At 42.5% G+C, this 17,199-nt stretch overlaps 1 protein-coding gene across 1 annotated transcript in view; it reads right to left on the bottom strand.

Moving 5' to 3' along the window:
- Positions 1-5,967: 5,967 nt before the first annotated feature.
- The window catches only part of LOC147035365 (uncharacterized), a 29,156-nt gene continuing 17,924 nt past the window's right edge, over positions 5,968-17,199 (bottom strand). The window contains exon 3 of the mRNA XM_085897098.1: positions 5,968-9,812. Within this exon, the coding sequence (XP_085753224.1) occupies positions 9,618-9,812 (195 nt within the window). The 3' untranslated portion in view covers positions 5,968-9,617. The remainder of the gene's footprint in view (positions 9,813-17,199) is intronic.

Here is a 17,199-nt window from a genome sequence, read left to right as displayed (position 1 = left end):
ACACACTGATTTTATAAGTATAAGATATACCGTACCTGTGCAGTGGCTGTGTTGTCACTGAATTACTCCTTCAAACTTTTGTGAAATCATACCAAACTTCTCAGATGTACCTACCCATCGCTTGTGTATGGCCTAAGGGTATATTTTTTTTTGAAAAATACTCTTTTTTGGAAATTTTTTGAAAAAAGAGATTGTTTTTTTACTTCAATCTTCAACTTCAATTTCTTATAAAAATTTAACTTCACGAATATTACAAATTAATTTGCAAAATAAATGTTTGAAATCTGCTTGATGAAAATCATGGCAAGATGGCAACTCACATACTTATCCTCAGTTAAAACAAGCTTGGCTGTAGAGCGACATGTGGTGAGGTGTTTTGAATTGTACAGCAGAAGTTGTTTTGAATTACATAGAGGTGAGGTCTTTTTAAAAATGTGACAGTTACGTGGCAATGAGATGTTTTTTTTTTTTTTTTTCGTAATTTGATAGTTACGTGGTGGTGAGTTGTATTTGTATGTGTGTTTATGTATGTATGGGAGTTGTAGGTGAGTTGGTGAGGTGCCACCAAAAGTGATCGATCTGATGTCTGAACTGGTGACCTATCTTGTAATTTAATTGATAAGCCAACCTACCTTCTGTCAAGAGTGCTTGCCACTGGTGCGACTGTCACTTCGAATTCTCGCTGGCCCTTGTCAACAATTTTCTTCCATTTTTCCACAAAATTCCACATTCTATCCCAACTCTTTTGGCTAAATTCCTTTAGATTGTCATCTCCCTGGTCCTCCACATGAAAAATACAACGCATTTCACGAATTTTCAGTCATTTTTTATGATGAAACACAGTAAAGCATTGACAAACGATGCTATCGAAAGCAAAACCATAACTGCACGCCCAGATGGTGATCCGTAATGCTGAATGGCTGAGAGTAACATTACGCAGTGTGACGTGACAATTATGTGACGTGCTGACCACACCACTCTGAATGTAGTGCGTGCTCAGTACATGCGCCAAATTCAAACAGATGCAGAAATAAGGCTTGTGGAAAAGTCCTCGAGATGGAATTGTTCGTGTGGAAGTTGTGTTTTGAGTTGAGAATGACCAATTTAATGCTCCACATAAATTATATTTTAGTTTGCAAGTGGGTAGCGTGTGATGAATGCTTTGGAAGGGATAGATTATGGCCTAATATTGATAAGCGAATGAGAGAAATCACCTTTACCCTGAAAGATACACGCTTGATCTGTCTCCTGGAAGAGGATGATGCCATTGCTCTGGGTGTCAATATCGTTGTGATTGCTACACGACATACCATTGTCATTTCACTAATAGTGTGACTTCAAAGTCAGTGGTTTCATCACAAATTCATGTAGTGAAGGAGGAACTGATGAGCGAATTGAAGAGGAGAAAGCATTTCGGAGTGGTATAAATAATTGATTCCTCCATGTGCACACTCTTGTTAATCAACTGGGTTTGGAGAGATACAATGGCTTAATCATGTTCTATGCTGTGTCAGGATGTGACACAACTACCAAATTGAAGAAAAAAGGCAAACTACATTGGTGGACAACATGGAAGAAATATCCTGCAGTGACAGAGGTATTTGGAAAAGTTTATTGATGTCCCTTTTGCAGTCTTTAGTTTCGAAGAAGATGAACTAGAGATGATTGAATACTTCATGTGTTGCCTCTATGATCCAGCATCGGATACTGCAAAAGTTAACATCCTGCATAAGAACATGTTCAGCCACAATAGTCAGGATGTGGAACAGATTCCTCCGACATGGGACATGTCAGATATTCATTTTCAAAATGTGCTTTACAAGGCATCAATATGGGGAACAAGTCGTCTGGCATCTCTTCCAGACAAGGACCCCTGTTCCTTTCGAAGGCTTGAAGAAAATGGATGCTTTATCTCAACTTGGACATCCAAAGGCACAGTCCTTTAAGTGTTTCAGCTGAATATCAAGTGTGCCTATCAAACAAAATGCAAAGTTTTGTACAAATGCAATAAAAAATGTCTGGTGTGTGCCCAATGATGTAAACTATGTTGTACTTCGACAATCTTTTAATTTGCAAATCATGTATTAGTGCCAGAAAAACAATCTTGTGATTTTCCAATCATGTATTTCTCTTTTAAACCTCTTTATTTCGCTATGCAATGTAATAAAACATCTAGTTATGTGTCTAAATAATTAATCTTATCAAAACATTCATTTTGATACCCAACATGCCGAGGTTTCCTGGTGTCAAATAATTAATTGACCTTATTACCATATCTGAGCTGACAATTATGTCAAATTTGAATAAAACCAGTTGGATCTGACTGGAGTAAAACAAAAATGGGACGAAAGTGTTTTTTTCCTCACATTGTTTATTTTGACACCAAACATGACTAGCAATTTGAAATTGGATCCCCGTTGTCCAACGGGTTGACCCATGATTGACCTCCCCTGACCCTTCGAGTTAGAGGGATTAGCTGTTTGGGTCACCTTTGGATTCTTGTTCCTTGGGTCGAAATTAATTTGACTATGTGGAAATATCTTTTTTCCCCAAGCATGATAATGATCTCGAAATGATTCAATGGTCACCACTATAAGTGATGCAAGAGAGGAGGAGGAGGATATTGGGTCCATACTATGTGCAGAGTGTTGGTGCTGCCTAAGCAGTCTCCTTGGCTATTGGGCACAATCTTGGGCAGGTCGCCACTCCGTCACAGTATACCAGCATGCTGGCACTCATTTTACCGACCTCGGAAGGATGACCAGCCGAGTTAACTCCACCTGGTATAGTGGTATTAATTCAACAGCTGAGCGGGATTTGAACTCAGGACCCTCGGATCCAAAGCCCACCACCATAACCATTAAGCCAACACCAGGCATATGCAAGAGAATTTCAGACTTCATTTGTCAAACATAACAAATTTTGAATGAATATGGTGTGTATTTTTGAAAAGCATTCTTTTTGGACTTTATCCCGACGAATTGCTAAAACATTTCCATAATTTTGCAACTCTTTTCCAAGTTTGGCCAAATGTTCTCAATGCCACATGTCCACACTAGCAGTGCACATGAGTACTCATTCATGACTGTATTACACTCCATGAACTTTTCCAGCATTCCTGTCCCATGTGACATTCCCACTGTAATCTTGTCAGTTCATGCCCTTCACTTTATTTGAAAAGCGAGCGAGATTGATGCGCAGGCACAAGCCTAGACCTAAGAGGGTCATTTGGCACATAATACAGCAACCATTTCATCATATTAACCTTCAAATGCATTTAAATTCTGTATGTTTATGTAACTTAAGAGTTCCATGAGTTGATGACAAAATTGTTAATGACCGGTGTGTATTACATCTGTTCGGATGAGATGAGTCAAAAGTATGTTGCATTTGTGTGTACCTGCTATTTTTTGAAGAAGCCATGGCATGTATAACATCAAAAACCTAAATGCTGATAGAATAGCAGGTTTACCATCCCCACCCAAAGGACAGCACACTCAAATATGCAGTGCTTCCTACACAACAGCAATTTCAACCTAACTGTACCAGAACAACAGTTTTATGGTAGTTCTGATGTCAGTAATCAATCCAATATCAGTTGACAGTTCTGTTCAGAGCTCACCCTCAAGTAGAATATCTTACAGCCCATTGCATCATGACAGGGAAATGTAACAAGACTTAGCAAAGAAGCATTTAAGCAGTGAATTAGCAATTTGATGTATGTATTCCACTGGATGTGTTGAAGGTATTAAAGGACATGATGAGCCTCAAGAGTAAAAGAGCTCTCAAACGGATAAAGAATTGCGTTGAGAAACATCCGATCAGTAAGCAAAGAGCTATTCTCGTTTGGATTACTGAATCGAGGGATATATATATATATATATATATATATATATATATATATATATATATATATATATATATATATATATATATATATATATATATATGTGCACGTGTGTCCTCCATAATTCCAAAACCATGAAATCTAGCAGTCTGAAACGTTTCATGCATACTAAGGGATCTCCAAGGAAATGCATGAATGAAAACTGGGTGTTTGGGTTGATTAAAACACCACCTTTGAAGATGATCAACGGCCTTATTGAATTTTATCCTTCATCAGGTGCATCCTCGACCACCTCGCTCTCAACGGGGTCTTAAGACGCATCTTTGGTTACCTCGCCTGGGTCTGAAGCTACCATTTTTTGTTTGGCCTGCTCAACAACGCCGTGAGTTGGAACAGGCCACAACGGTTTATTCATGATAAAGTGCTCAAAATGTTTGTTTTTTTTCACTTTCCTCACTCATATCATGGAATGCCTCATCTACATACCTACAAATTGCTGTATACATTGCTTTTGTAAGTGTTATAATTTTCAAATTCTGAGCTTGGAGCGATTTAATGCATTTAATATGTGATGCGATTTTCCACGATCTACTCTCATAGACAAATTCAAGTATATAATCAAAATATAATTTGAATTTGGAGGATTGGATCATGTGGACTAAATAACTTGAAATCGGAGGTGAAATCTGAAAATGTTAAGAAATCGGCGATGTTTTTTTTTTGTGGGTATGTGCTATCACCAATCAGCTTGCTGTTGCTTGCCAAGCCAGCCAGCCGTTCCTTATCAACCATTTCATTTGGAATGCTTGCTTGAGTGCTTAAGCCACTTGCTGAGTGTTCTACAGTCGATTGCAGTGAAGTTCGCATCCCAATTGGGATGTGCAGTTGGCAGTTGCTCTCCATGGTAGAGGTACGTTTCCAGCACACACGGATGTGCCACATATGGGTAGATTTGGATCTGCAAAGGGATTCTCCATGAACGTGTGTGCATGCTTGGTTAGGGGTGACGTGGTGTCAAAGTTTCATCCCATATCATGTGGAGGTTTTAACTTTTATCCTCAGCAGTATATGAGCGATCATGTTTTCCTTTGTCCTCATGACTGTTTATCAAGTAATTGGTTATTTTATATGACTCGGTGTGCTTTTGACAGGTTATATGATTTCTCTTTTTGTTTCAAAGCAAAATACATTTGATAACACCCGATTTCCGATCCATTTGCTGTATTGACATGTTTTCTAAATTACCGAGCCAATTCTTTTCCCACCAATCACATGCAGCTGTTTATAATGATTAATCTTTTTGCACATCTCCCTGAAACGTCTATATAAATGCAAGGTTGTTTTTTGTTTGTTTGTTTGTTTTTTTTGAAATTTCCCTAAAACAAGGGTGAAAGCTACTCAAGATTTTAAGGTTGTATACAGTACACACTGTAGTTGTTAAGCACACTGACTCCAATCTGCTGATTCCTGAAAAGTTGCCGATATCGGCCAAGCACTGGTGTGTGTTTGTGTGTTGTTCATAAAGCATAACATTCCGTCTCTGCTAACTCGCCTCACCCCACCTCCTCTCTCTCTGTCCCATCCTTGCTCCACCCCCTCCTAATGGAGTGCAGCATCCTCCCACACAACTCTCTCTCTCTCTTTCTCTTTCTCTTTCTCTTTCTCGTCTCTTTGTCTCTTTGTCTCTTTGTCTCTTTGTCTCTTTGTCTCTTTGTCTCTGTCTCTCTCTCTCTCTCTGGATGTCTCAGAATGGTGTTTGTCTCCGGGCGGTATTTATAGTATGACTGGTACAAAATGGATTTCAGACATTATTTTGTTTCCATCTTCACTGTTGTTCTATGCAGAATCACTTTGATGAGACGGTATGAATCGTAATTAATGCTCCACAGCATGTCTGCCTTCCCTTCCTCTCACCTCACACTGCCTTCCTTTCCCCCACCCCTTCTCACACTCCAACTCCCCCTCCCCCCCCCCCCCCCGTTCCCAAATCTCCTCGCCATTTTGTATCCCTGTCAGCGAAGCGATGGGTGGTATTTGCTCTTATAAATATTGAAATGCATGTGAAATCATTCCATTTCTGAAGAGGGAGAACTGAAAAACATCAAATGCAATCAGAGAAATAAAAGTACCCTATTAAGACTGATTGTCTAGTTTCGGTCAATGTCAGGAAATTTATTTGACAAAAGCACAGACTTGTCCATGTTACTGCATTCTACAGTCACAAAGGTCATTGCATGGGATGTCGTTGCCATTAAATGAACATTGTTTTTTTTCCACCCTGTTTTCACACATTTACAATGCACAACATGAATCAATGTTTGGGGGATTGGATATTTTGTGATCCAAACCAGGTTGAGTGTAGTACCTTCCACCTTCCATCCATGGCTATGATGGCTGGGTGCGTCGATTCTCTGTAGTAAGGCCCCAAGGTGCACTGCCACTTGATAATTAGACCGAAAACTGTGCTGCCACAAAGCATCACAAGTCAGGGGTAGTTTGAACTCATCATTTAACCCAATGCAGGACTTGCAATAACGAGCTAGGTCGACGGACAGACACTTCTCAACATACAGTTCGCAGATGAAGCATTCAAGTGACTCCCTAAAAATGAGTTGGTGGAGCGAAACTTTGGCCAAGCCCTAGGAATACTTCAAGATATGCTGGAGAGGTCAACATCAGTTCAAATGGTCGTTATTTTTTTTATCTTGCCCCTCCGAAAATAACTCGTCGTGTCACATCCCAAAAAGGCACGTAAGTCAATGAGGGCTTGGCATACATCTTCTCGAAGAGAAATGTGCATTTTTTTTTTCAAGTCGATGGATTGATTATTTTTATTTTTGGCGGTTTGAACATGTACGCTGATATCCAATTTGTCCACATGCCTGAGGAGCAAAATGTCCACATCTGCGTCCATACTTCTGACTCGGACGGCTGATTTGGGTGAATCCTGTGCTAATTGTTGGAAGTACAGAAGGAGTCTGGTGTCAGCCTCTTCGTGATTACCAAACAACTCTTTTACTCGACAGATGTACTGGCCTACTAAGGGGGATGCGGGGAGGATGGCCGCCCCGGGTGACGGTAGGGGCAATGCCATTGGGAGAGTCGAAATACCAGCACGATGAGAAAACAATGGTTGAAGTTGCAAGTGACATTATAATATTATTACTTACCTCATAATTAATACTAACTCAGCACTATCATCGTACACGGAACCAAACATAAACACAGAGCAGGAACACAGCATTACATTACAGGGCAGGAAGTGGTGGCTCATGGGAGGAGGTAGGAGGAGGTGGAGCTGATGATGTGCTTGGCATGGGTTCCTCGGTGGATGAAGCAGATGTTGATGGTCTGAAGTAGCTGCTGAAAGTAGACTGTTGACATGTTTTTTTTTTATTTCTCCTCAAGAGTCCACATATAAAGCACGATAGCAGCGGACAATATGAAGCACGATCCCAGAAATGCTTTGTTTGTCATCAGCTTTCTCCACCAATTGGAGGCAAGCTTTCATCAGTTGCCAGGGCATTATGCATTGTCGGAAATGTCATGATTCATTCTTTGTTTTGACGTCAGATTAAACTAATTTGCATAGACATCTAGGCCACGATGGTAGCTCCATGCACTGTACATGTTAACCCTCTCATTCTGAGAAGTTAATCACGTTGCTGTACTGTATTCGCAGAGTTTCAGAAAAGTTAATCTCCTCCATTAAATAGTTAATGGGCAGGAAAAACATCACCACGACGTGCAATCACAGGCGTTCCATGACACTGGATTTTCTGTTACCTTTTTTAAAATTCTTACTGGTGGTGTTTTCTGTGTGGTTGAAGATGTGTTTTTGTTACATCAATTATGGGTGTCAAAGGAAGGGTATGCTGTTGTTGTTGCACTCGTGTTGTTGCATGCAGTTCTGTGCTCTGTCTGGAACAGAGGCATCAACCCCAACTGACTAGAAGAGGGGCTTTGTTGTCCCTCATGGAAAGGGAAGGGTGATCGCCAAGACTGCAACAACTACCGAGGGGTGACGCTGCTTTCAGTGCCGGGCAAGAGCTTTGCTCAGATGATTCTTGATAGGGTTCGCTACCATCTGTTTGAGCACAAGCAGCCAGTGCATCTTGCTTTACATCAAAGAGGTCAACGATTGACTCTATCCTTGCTCTTCGAGTCCTCACCGAATGCAGATAACAGTTTCGGCAGGGCCTGGTTGCAGCCAATGTTGATCGCTGCCAAGCATTTGATTCAGTGAATCAGAATGCCCGCTGAAGGATTCCTGGTCTTCGTGGGGTGCCACCAAAACTGATCCATCTGATGTATGAACTAGACTCTGGTACTGAGAGTGCTGTGAGATGTGGTGGTACCATCTCTGACTTATGTCCAGTTGTTACTGGAGTTTATCAGGGGTGTGTACTGGCCTCCACACTTTTCAGCACTTGTATGGACTGGACTCTGGGGAGGATGTTGGAGAGATCAAGTTGCGGTGCATCATTTGGGAATGTCAAGATCTCTGACCTTGATTTCGCAGATGATGGAGTCATCTTTGCCGAGACTAGATATCCTTTTGTGGGCCCTCATGTGCTGAAGGAGGGGTCGGAGCTGCTGGGATTACAGGTTTCCTGGGTCAAAACCAAGATCCAGGCTTTCAATAGCATCTGGGATGATGCTGTCCTGTCTGTACCTGTTTGTGGCAAGGATGTTGAGGTCACGGAGAGATTCACTTACCTTGGCAGTGATATTCATGCCTCTGCTGGCTGTGAGCCAGAGGTCAACAGATGTCTGGGTCGGGCCTGGGGAGTCATGGATTCCCTGGATAATGGGGTGTGGCACTGCCGGTACCTGTGCGGGTGGACAAAAGTCCGAGTCTTCAGGTCCTTGGTTCTTCCAGTCTTGCTCTATGGATATGAGACTTAGACTCTGACTAGGGATCTGAGACAGATACTTAATTCCCTTGGTACCAAGTCTCCTCTGAGAATCATTGGCGATTGCTGGTCGGAGTTTGTGTCCAATGGGCGGTTGCTGAGAGAGACTCAAATGAGATTTGTTACCTGCATTATCCATGAGCGTCAGCTGCGGCTGTATGGAAATGTGACTCATTTTCTTGACGCTGATCTTGTTCACCAGATTCTCTCAGCGAGGGAGCCTCGTGAGTGGAGGAGGCCAATGGGCCAACCACGTGCCTCATGGTTGCAGCAGGTTGATCAGCATCTCAAGGAGATGGGGATGGTCCAGGCATCTGCCTGGGGAATGGCCAGACGGAGGCCTTTGGAGTCCTGGCAGTATGTGGACGCAGTGACGCACTGCTCCGGTGCATGCTCCTATACCTGACCGGATCTTACGAATCAGCATCATTCACCCAGTCTGCTGGCATTGGTGCTCCAGTGTCTGAAAATATATTCAATGCAGTGTTCATTGTTTTGGCTGCCGTTGAGGAAATTTTTTCCTATTGTTGAGGAATTTTCTGCATGCCACTGAACACTTTAATTGCCTGGCTCAAGGTACGTTTGCGCTTTTGATGCTCAAAAAACTTCATGGCAGTTCTGGGTATGTATCGAAAATGAAGTCAATCCATTGGTAACTTGATCAATCGGCTCGAGACTGCTATCTTTAGAATGCAGTCTGCAAGACCACCGAATGTCGCAGGCGGAGTGGTTGAATGGGAATGAATGATGGCCATTCCATCCAGAATGATGGCACTATACTGGAACACTTCTTCGTTTGCAGATCTATGTTTTCCGAAGCTTCTTGCAAATTATGTGCATGCTTGGGAGCACATCTATTTTTGCTCTCTTTGTTGGAGGGACGACCCACACATGTGACCACAGTGGTCTTTGCACACTTGTGGAATGACCTGGCTTAGCCATTCTGGAAGAGTCGGAGGCAGCACATCTTTTCGGAGCTCTGGCAACCTTCTGTGAATCTGTGAACTTGCCATACCAACGACTGTGAGATCCACAGTTAACTGGTACATCTGTAAAAAACAAAACAACAACAAAAAAAAAACACTGTATTTAACAACTATCACATGAAACAAAGAATTCCTTTGGATGAAATGAACAATTCCCAACTCAGCCAACAAAATTCTCATCCATCTGTCTAACTCTCCAGTTTTGACTGATAGACACTACTGAAACACTGTTTATTGGAAAATGATGACTAATCAGGGCTAAGACTTCACCTTCTCTTTGGCACAGTACAGATGTTATTACATGTGAATTACCGATTAATGATGGAGGCAGGATGATAGCAATGCACTGCAGACACAAGGTAGTACAGTGAATAGTCATGCGACACAGGCAGGGCCCACAACATGCTTGCAACCTGTGTCCAACGTTTGGGTAAATCTCTGCATATTTGCCAATGTATTTGCCTCGGGAGGTTTTTCATCAACGTCCAGACAGCTTGTGCCAGGAACTGAGGGTATTGTTTCATATCAAAACCATTCCACATTTTTTGGGGATACATAATAGCAGGATTTTTTTTTTTAGCTGCGTGTAAGCTGTGCTGTCCTCTGTCGGTCCTGAACACAACATATAGTTCCGTTTTAAGGGTTCAATATACAAAAATACGACTCCAGAGAAGATTTATACTTATATTTTGTAGTATTGTTGTACACCGCTCCTTCCTAATTCCATATCCAGGTGATGTACGACGTCATCGCCAGGCGCCAAAGGGCGTACAGGTATACCTCGATTTACGTTGGAGATGTTATTGAAAACTGTGACTTAAATCGAATCATTTTTTTCTCCATAAAAATACAGTGATGAAGTAAGGCTGTGTGGGTGGTGGGGAGGGGGACATCGTAAATTTCACCTACAATATTACCTTTTTGGCTTAAACAGAGATAATTTAAACACTCGATGTAACACATATTTTGACAGTAAGAAATTGAAATGAAATATTTTATTAAAGTAAAATATGCTGTGGTGGTGTTAGAGAAAGGGGGGGGGGGGGAGAGTGAGAATAAGAGTGAGAGTAACAGTGAGTTATGATCACACTAGCATAACCCGTGCTCTGCGCGACATATTGGGGTGGGTGTGTTTGAGAAAGGAACTGATGCAGAGTATCAGTAGTAATTTTACTTTAATGCAGTAAGTGGAATACGATTTCACTGTTTCAGAACCATTTTATTTACCTTTTTTGTACCACGCACCTCATATGGTCTTTGAGATAATGTAAGCCGAATATCACGTTACTCGAGCTCAGAACAAAGTCGAAGATAGCGCGACACGAAACCACAAACTCGGAAATAATATATAAGATGAAGGAGGATGGAAGGCTTGCAAGTCGAAGTCCAGGCAGGGATTTGTAATCTGTTAAGGGTGCTGGGGATGACCTTCCAAATCCTCGTGAAAGACACCGTGAGGGTCTTTAACATCCATCAACTAATGCTAGCAGATGGGACACCCGGCTGAACGGTGCGTACCTCTCGGCCAAACTGCTCGTGGACACACATAAACTTATCAAAACAGTCACGGCTTGCAGTGAAGGTCTCTTTAGCCAAGACAGCGGAAACGGAACTGTCGCTCTCCTATTTTTAAGTCATCATACAGACTTTTAGCTTTCTGCTGTGTGGTGGCTTCACTCACAGGCGGCCTCGTTCTACTGAGGTCCTCAATCCACATGGCCAGCATATGGAGCCACCTTCCAATCCATAACTTGGAAGTTAATGGCGTAGCACGTGAAGCACTTTTACGAATCTATTCTGCATTTTTATAAATTGTACGTACGGTTGTTGGAGGTAAACCTAAGTGACGACCAACATCGACAGCACGATCACCATTCACCATTCTGCATATAACATCAAATTTCAACTCCAGATTTATAGTTTTACACACTTTTTTTAGCCACAAGGTCACTCTTATCACCACTGGTACGCTTACAACTTATGACGAAGATTTTGGAAGGACAGTACGTCTGAACAGCACAAATGCATGCAGTGCACTTTGCACCGAAGATACCTCATTGAAGTCACGTGCTTTGGTGTCACCAATTTTCTTGAGCCGCCCAGTCAATTGAATTTGAATTTGAATTTGAACAGCCGTGCATGGTTCATCGACGACATGTCGTCATTGAGGTGTCCATTCCATCCATTGGAACCATACTCTGTACAGAGCATTGGTGCTGCCAAAGCAGTTTCTTTGGCTCTTGGGCACAATCCTGGATGGGTCGCCACTCCGACGCAGGATACTCAAATGACTCGATCATCCCCAGTACACTGGTACTCATTTTGCCAACCTCGGAAGGATGACAGGCTGAGTGAACCCCCTGGTGAGGTAATTCAGCGGGCAACGAAGCTTGAACTCAGGACCCTTGGATCCTAAGCCGCCACCCTAACCACTGAGCCAACATCAGGCTTCTCATTGAGGTGTGACGGAGGTTAAATCAAATTGGTGAGTGAAATGGTCTCATTTTGTAAAGATTTGACAATGTATGATCATTTTGAGCTTTCAACACAATATTTCCACTTTTCAGATCTGGCAACACTGGACAAAGACTTCCTGCCCATACACAGCAGCACGGTTTGCCGTGTCGTCATTGAAATGTGATGGAGCACTGTACAAAACCTTGTCTTGAAAAGGCAAACCATGTGTGGCTGTGTGCATGCCTGCGAGCTTCGTAACGTTCACGGTCTCAATGTATCGGAGTAAGACGAGGCGGTTCAGGAAAATTGGTGATGGAAAAAGTCAAAGCACGTGGCTTGAACGACATAACTTCGATGTAAAGAGACGTAATTCAAATCCTGGGGACATATTGATGGACGACGCAACTTCGAATCAACATAAATCGGGGCAACTTAAATCGAGTTATACCTGTGCTCAGTTTTTACTTCTTTCTTTCTTTTTTGTTTGGGCGATTATCTCAGCCATCCTTTGATCTAGGAAGTTGAAATTTGGGGATAAAAGTGAAGATTTGGTTTGGCAAAAAAAAATCCTTAAAATTTTTTTTTGGATTAATCAAATAATTGATTAATTCCTTAATTATTATCGATTTATTAATTCTTTATTTATTTTCTTTCTCAGCTGGGCAATATCTCAGGCATCTTTTGAGCTTGAAAGCTGATATTTGGAGATGCCAGTGAACAGGTGATTCGGCTGTAAAGGGTATTTTTTTTGATTTATTGATGAATCAATTGATTGATTAATAATTTTCTTTTGTGTTTGTCCGGGCAATATCTCAGGCACCTTTTGAGCTTCGAAGCTGATATTTGGACACGATGGTGAACAGGTGATTTGGCTATAAAGGGTATTTTTGAATTATTGATTAATCGATTAATTATTCATTTTTTTGATGAATTATATAATTTTCAAAAATTTACAGATTCGGATGAAAGTGGTGGTTTTTTGTATGTTATTAGCCAATTGAATAAGAAATGAATTCTCTTACTATTATTCCTTATTTATTTTAATTCTGCAATTGATCAACTAATTAATCAATTATTGCACACCACTCCCTCCCAATTCCGTCTCCATGTGCTGCGCCGGGTACCGAAGGCGCCCTGGAAATGTCACATGTTGGAAGATTTGTTAGTTATTTATTTGGCCTGGGGGGCGGTGTACTTTGAATGTACGTCTACTTGTTCATATTTATATTTTGTAGTGCAAGTTATATTTCTATTTTATAGTAAAACTATGCTTATATTTTGTAGTATAATTTATATTTTGATGCATTATTCTTGCATTGGGACATGCAATTCCTGGAAGTAATGTGATAAACACAGCACCACAAACTATAAACAAACTCTGATTCTTACAAAGCATCATCTAATTGAGTCCACAGTTAAAATTACGATCATGCATTGTTTAACTTATTTCTATCAAATTTCTTGCCTCCATAAAGTATTATGAATGAAAATTGACCCTCACATACGTTCCAATGAGAATAGATCGTCATTCGCGATATTTTTCTCCTCTCCATCGAGCCACTGGGTGACAAAACCTCCAAACTCATTTCCAACTATTCACATTGAACTTTTTAAAAAATTTCTCCAGGAGTCTTCAATCCAACGAAACCATGGACCAACTTCTGTCTTCTCATCCGAACTCTCTCTTCCTCATATGTGGTGACTCCAATTGTCATCATACCAGTTGGCTGGGTGTGGGTACCTCTCTCACCTGTCATGGCACTTCAGCAAAATATTTTTGCGACTTATTAGGACTGAATCAATCGGTCATTTTCCCGACCTGGATCTCAACCAATGGTACTCTTTCTCTTCTGGATCTGATTTTGACAAATTTCCCTGAAAATATCTGCTGTTCTTCCTCCGCTCCAATCGGTTCTTCTGACCACGTCCTTGTCAAAGTGGACATTATTCTGGGTGTTATCAGAGAACCAGCTCAGTGCCATCAAGTCTGGCATTTCACTCAGGCCGACTGGCAGGGTCTCCAAGCAGCCATCAAACTTCTCGACTGGTCTCCCATCACTACTTTCTCCAACATCAACTCATCCTGGGAATTCTTTCAAAGATACTTGCTCTCCTCCATGCACAGATTTGTCCGCTCTCATCTTCAGTTGTCCTTCCCTTCCTCCCGCCCATGGTTCATTGAAGCTTGGGGTGAAGCAATTGGCCTGAAACAAATTGCCTTTGCCACATGGAAAGCAAACCCAACTGAGGGTAATCTCAGTTCCTTCCATAAAGCTTGGAACAAGTGTGTATCTACCCTCAGGAGAGCTAGAAAACAACATCTTTCTCATCTCAAGTATGAACTCTCAAACCACTCTCCCTCCTCCAAATCCTGGTGGCGTCTCATCAATTTTTTTTCTGGTGTATGTTCTTCCTCCATCCCCTCCCATACCTCAAATGGCAGCACTGCCGATACTACACGTGAAAAGGCTGAATGCCTAAACTCGTTGTTTGCATCAAAATCTTGTGTCAGAAAACCCACCGCTTTCTGTACCCACCTTCCCAGTCGCTCCCAACTGTCCCTGGACTCTGTATCATTTTCTCCTGACAAAGTGGAGAGATTGCTGTCAAACCTCGACTCACAATCTGTAACCGGTCCAGACGGCATCATCCCACGTGTCCTAAAAACCTGCTCCTCTGCTCTTGCTCACCCTCTCTCTGTTATATTCACCCTTTCATTTGCTCAAGGTCATCTGCCATCTGCTTGGAAATCAGCAAACATTATTGCCTTGCACAAAAAGGTGCAAAAACAGATCCCTGCAACTACAGACCAATCAGCCTTCTCCCAAACATCAGCAACATTATGGAATCCATCATCGCTTCAGACATTAAATCCTTCCTCTTCTCCAATGGCCTGATTTCGATCATCAATTTGATTTCAGACCAGGTCACTCTACCCTGGATATGCTGCTTCTGCTCTCCCAACAATAGATGGAGGTCCTCAATGCCAGAAAGGAAATCCGAGCCATATCCCTGGATATATCACGTGCTTTTGACACAGTCTGGCACCCTGCCCTGCTCACCAAACTCTTCCTATGGTATCCAAGGCCATCTCCACTCATGGCTCGCAGACTTCCTCTCCTGTCGCAGTCAATGTGTGGCCCTTAATGGAGTTCTCTCATCCCCTCTTCCTGTCCAGGCTGGAGTTCCTCAAGGTAGCGTTCTGGGCCCTGTTCTTTTTCTGGTTTTCATCAATGATCTCTCCGACTCTCTGGAAAATCCTCTATATCGCTTTGCTGATGACTCCACCCTCTGCCTTACCATCGGTTATCCCTCAGACTGACAAGCAGCAGCTTCCTGTCACAGTCAACGTCTGGCCCTAAATCAGCGTTTCTCAACATTTGATGGCCCATGGCCCCCCTACCGAGTCGCTTAACATTCGTGGTCCCCTGCCCTTCAATAAAAGATGCAGATTTCGTTTTATGAAATTTATTTACTCAGTCTTAAAAGATAAATCAAAGTAAACATTTTTCTAAGCAATACAATCAATGAGACACTTGCTGTTGGGCTTGTCTGACGAGGCCTCTTATGTCCGGCTCCGTCTTGGACACAGCAAGGCGAATATCGTTCCCAACGTCAAGACGGTTTCTGGACTTCGTTTTAATGGTCGCAAGGTCAGAAAATCCAGATTCGCAAAGATATGTTGTGGCGAATTGAATGAGCATTACGGATACCTTCTTGCTGAGTAGTGGATACGCATCCTGAACAGACAACCAGAAGGTGGAGTGGTCTTCTTTGTTACTGAAGACCAGCTTCATTGCTTTTGAAACCTTCAACTCTGCCAGCTCCTCTGCTTCATCTTCAGTAGGTTCAATTTTGGCGTTAAACGGGTCTTTGTGCCACGGAACATCCAACGGTGCATCGTCGAAATACGATTTGAACTCAGCAGAGAGATTGTCGAGATGTCAAGTCGTGCAATCTTTGATGCCGACGGGAAGCTCAATCCTCTGTGTCTGCAGGTGCTCATCCAAGAAAGGAAACGAGGCAGTGGACCTTGCAAGGACTGGTTCCTTTCGTTGAGTCAGCCGAATATATCGGCCAGGTAGGCGAGCATCATGACGAACTCTTCATTGTCGAAGTGGACATGGAGGTTGTTTTCGTTATCTCGCAGGAAGATTTCCACCTCAACCCAGAGTTCATACAGCCGAGAGAGGCATTTCCCCCTCGATAGCCAACGGACTTTGGTGTGGAACAGTAGTCCAACATGTTCCGCTCCCATTTCGTTGGCCAGGAGTTGGAAGAGCCGATGATTTTTGGCCTTCACATGAATGAAGTTGATCACTTTGACCGCGACGTCCATGACTTCCAGCAAACGAGGCGGAAGAGTCTTTTAAGCAAGAGCATATCAGTGTAGCGAACAGTGGGAGGACGTCACATGGGGCCATTCGTTCTTCACAAGCGTGACGAACCCTCCTCTGACGCCGACCATCGCTGGGGCACCATCAGTACAAATGTGCTTGAAATTCTGCCAACCGAGTCCATTAGCTTCAAAAAAAGAGTCCACAATAGCTTTGATATCTGCCGCTGTCATTGTGGTTGGTAGGGTATTGCAGAACAAGAATGCTTCCTTCATCTTTCCCTTTCTCTCGTAGCGAGCGAAGGCGATCAACTGGCTCTCCAGGGCGGTGTTGGTAGACTCGCCTAATTGAAGGCTAGCCTGCAGCGTGCTTTGTTTGATTTCGGAGAAAACTTGACGGCACACATCAGTGGCCATGTCGTCAATCCGTTGTCGGATCGTGTCATTAGAGAGCGAAACTTGCTGGATCTTCTTTTTCGCCTCTGGTCCGATCATCAATTCCACCATTTTCTCTGTACATGGCTTGATAAGGTCCTCAGCAATAGTGTGTGGCTTCTTGCACTTCGCAATTCGGTATGCCCCTTCGTAACTGGATTGAAGAGCAGGTTTTTCTTCTGGCCGGAATTCAAATTTGGGAATTGTCGCTTCACGGTCATA

Source organism: Eptatretus burgeri, chromosome 1 (assembly GCF_056783735.1).
Source record: "Eptatretus burgeri isolate ZD-2024b chromosome 1, Ebu_testis_v1, whole genome shotgun sequence".
NCBI classification, from domain to species: domain Eukaryota; kingdom Metazoa; phylum Chordata; class Myxini; order Myxiniformes; family Myxinidae; genus Eptatretus; species Eptatretus burgeri.
The sequence above is the reverse complement of the archived record's forward strand: the minus strand, read 5'-3'. Positions and strand labels throughout refer to the sequence as shown.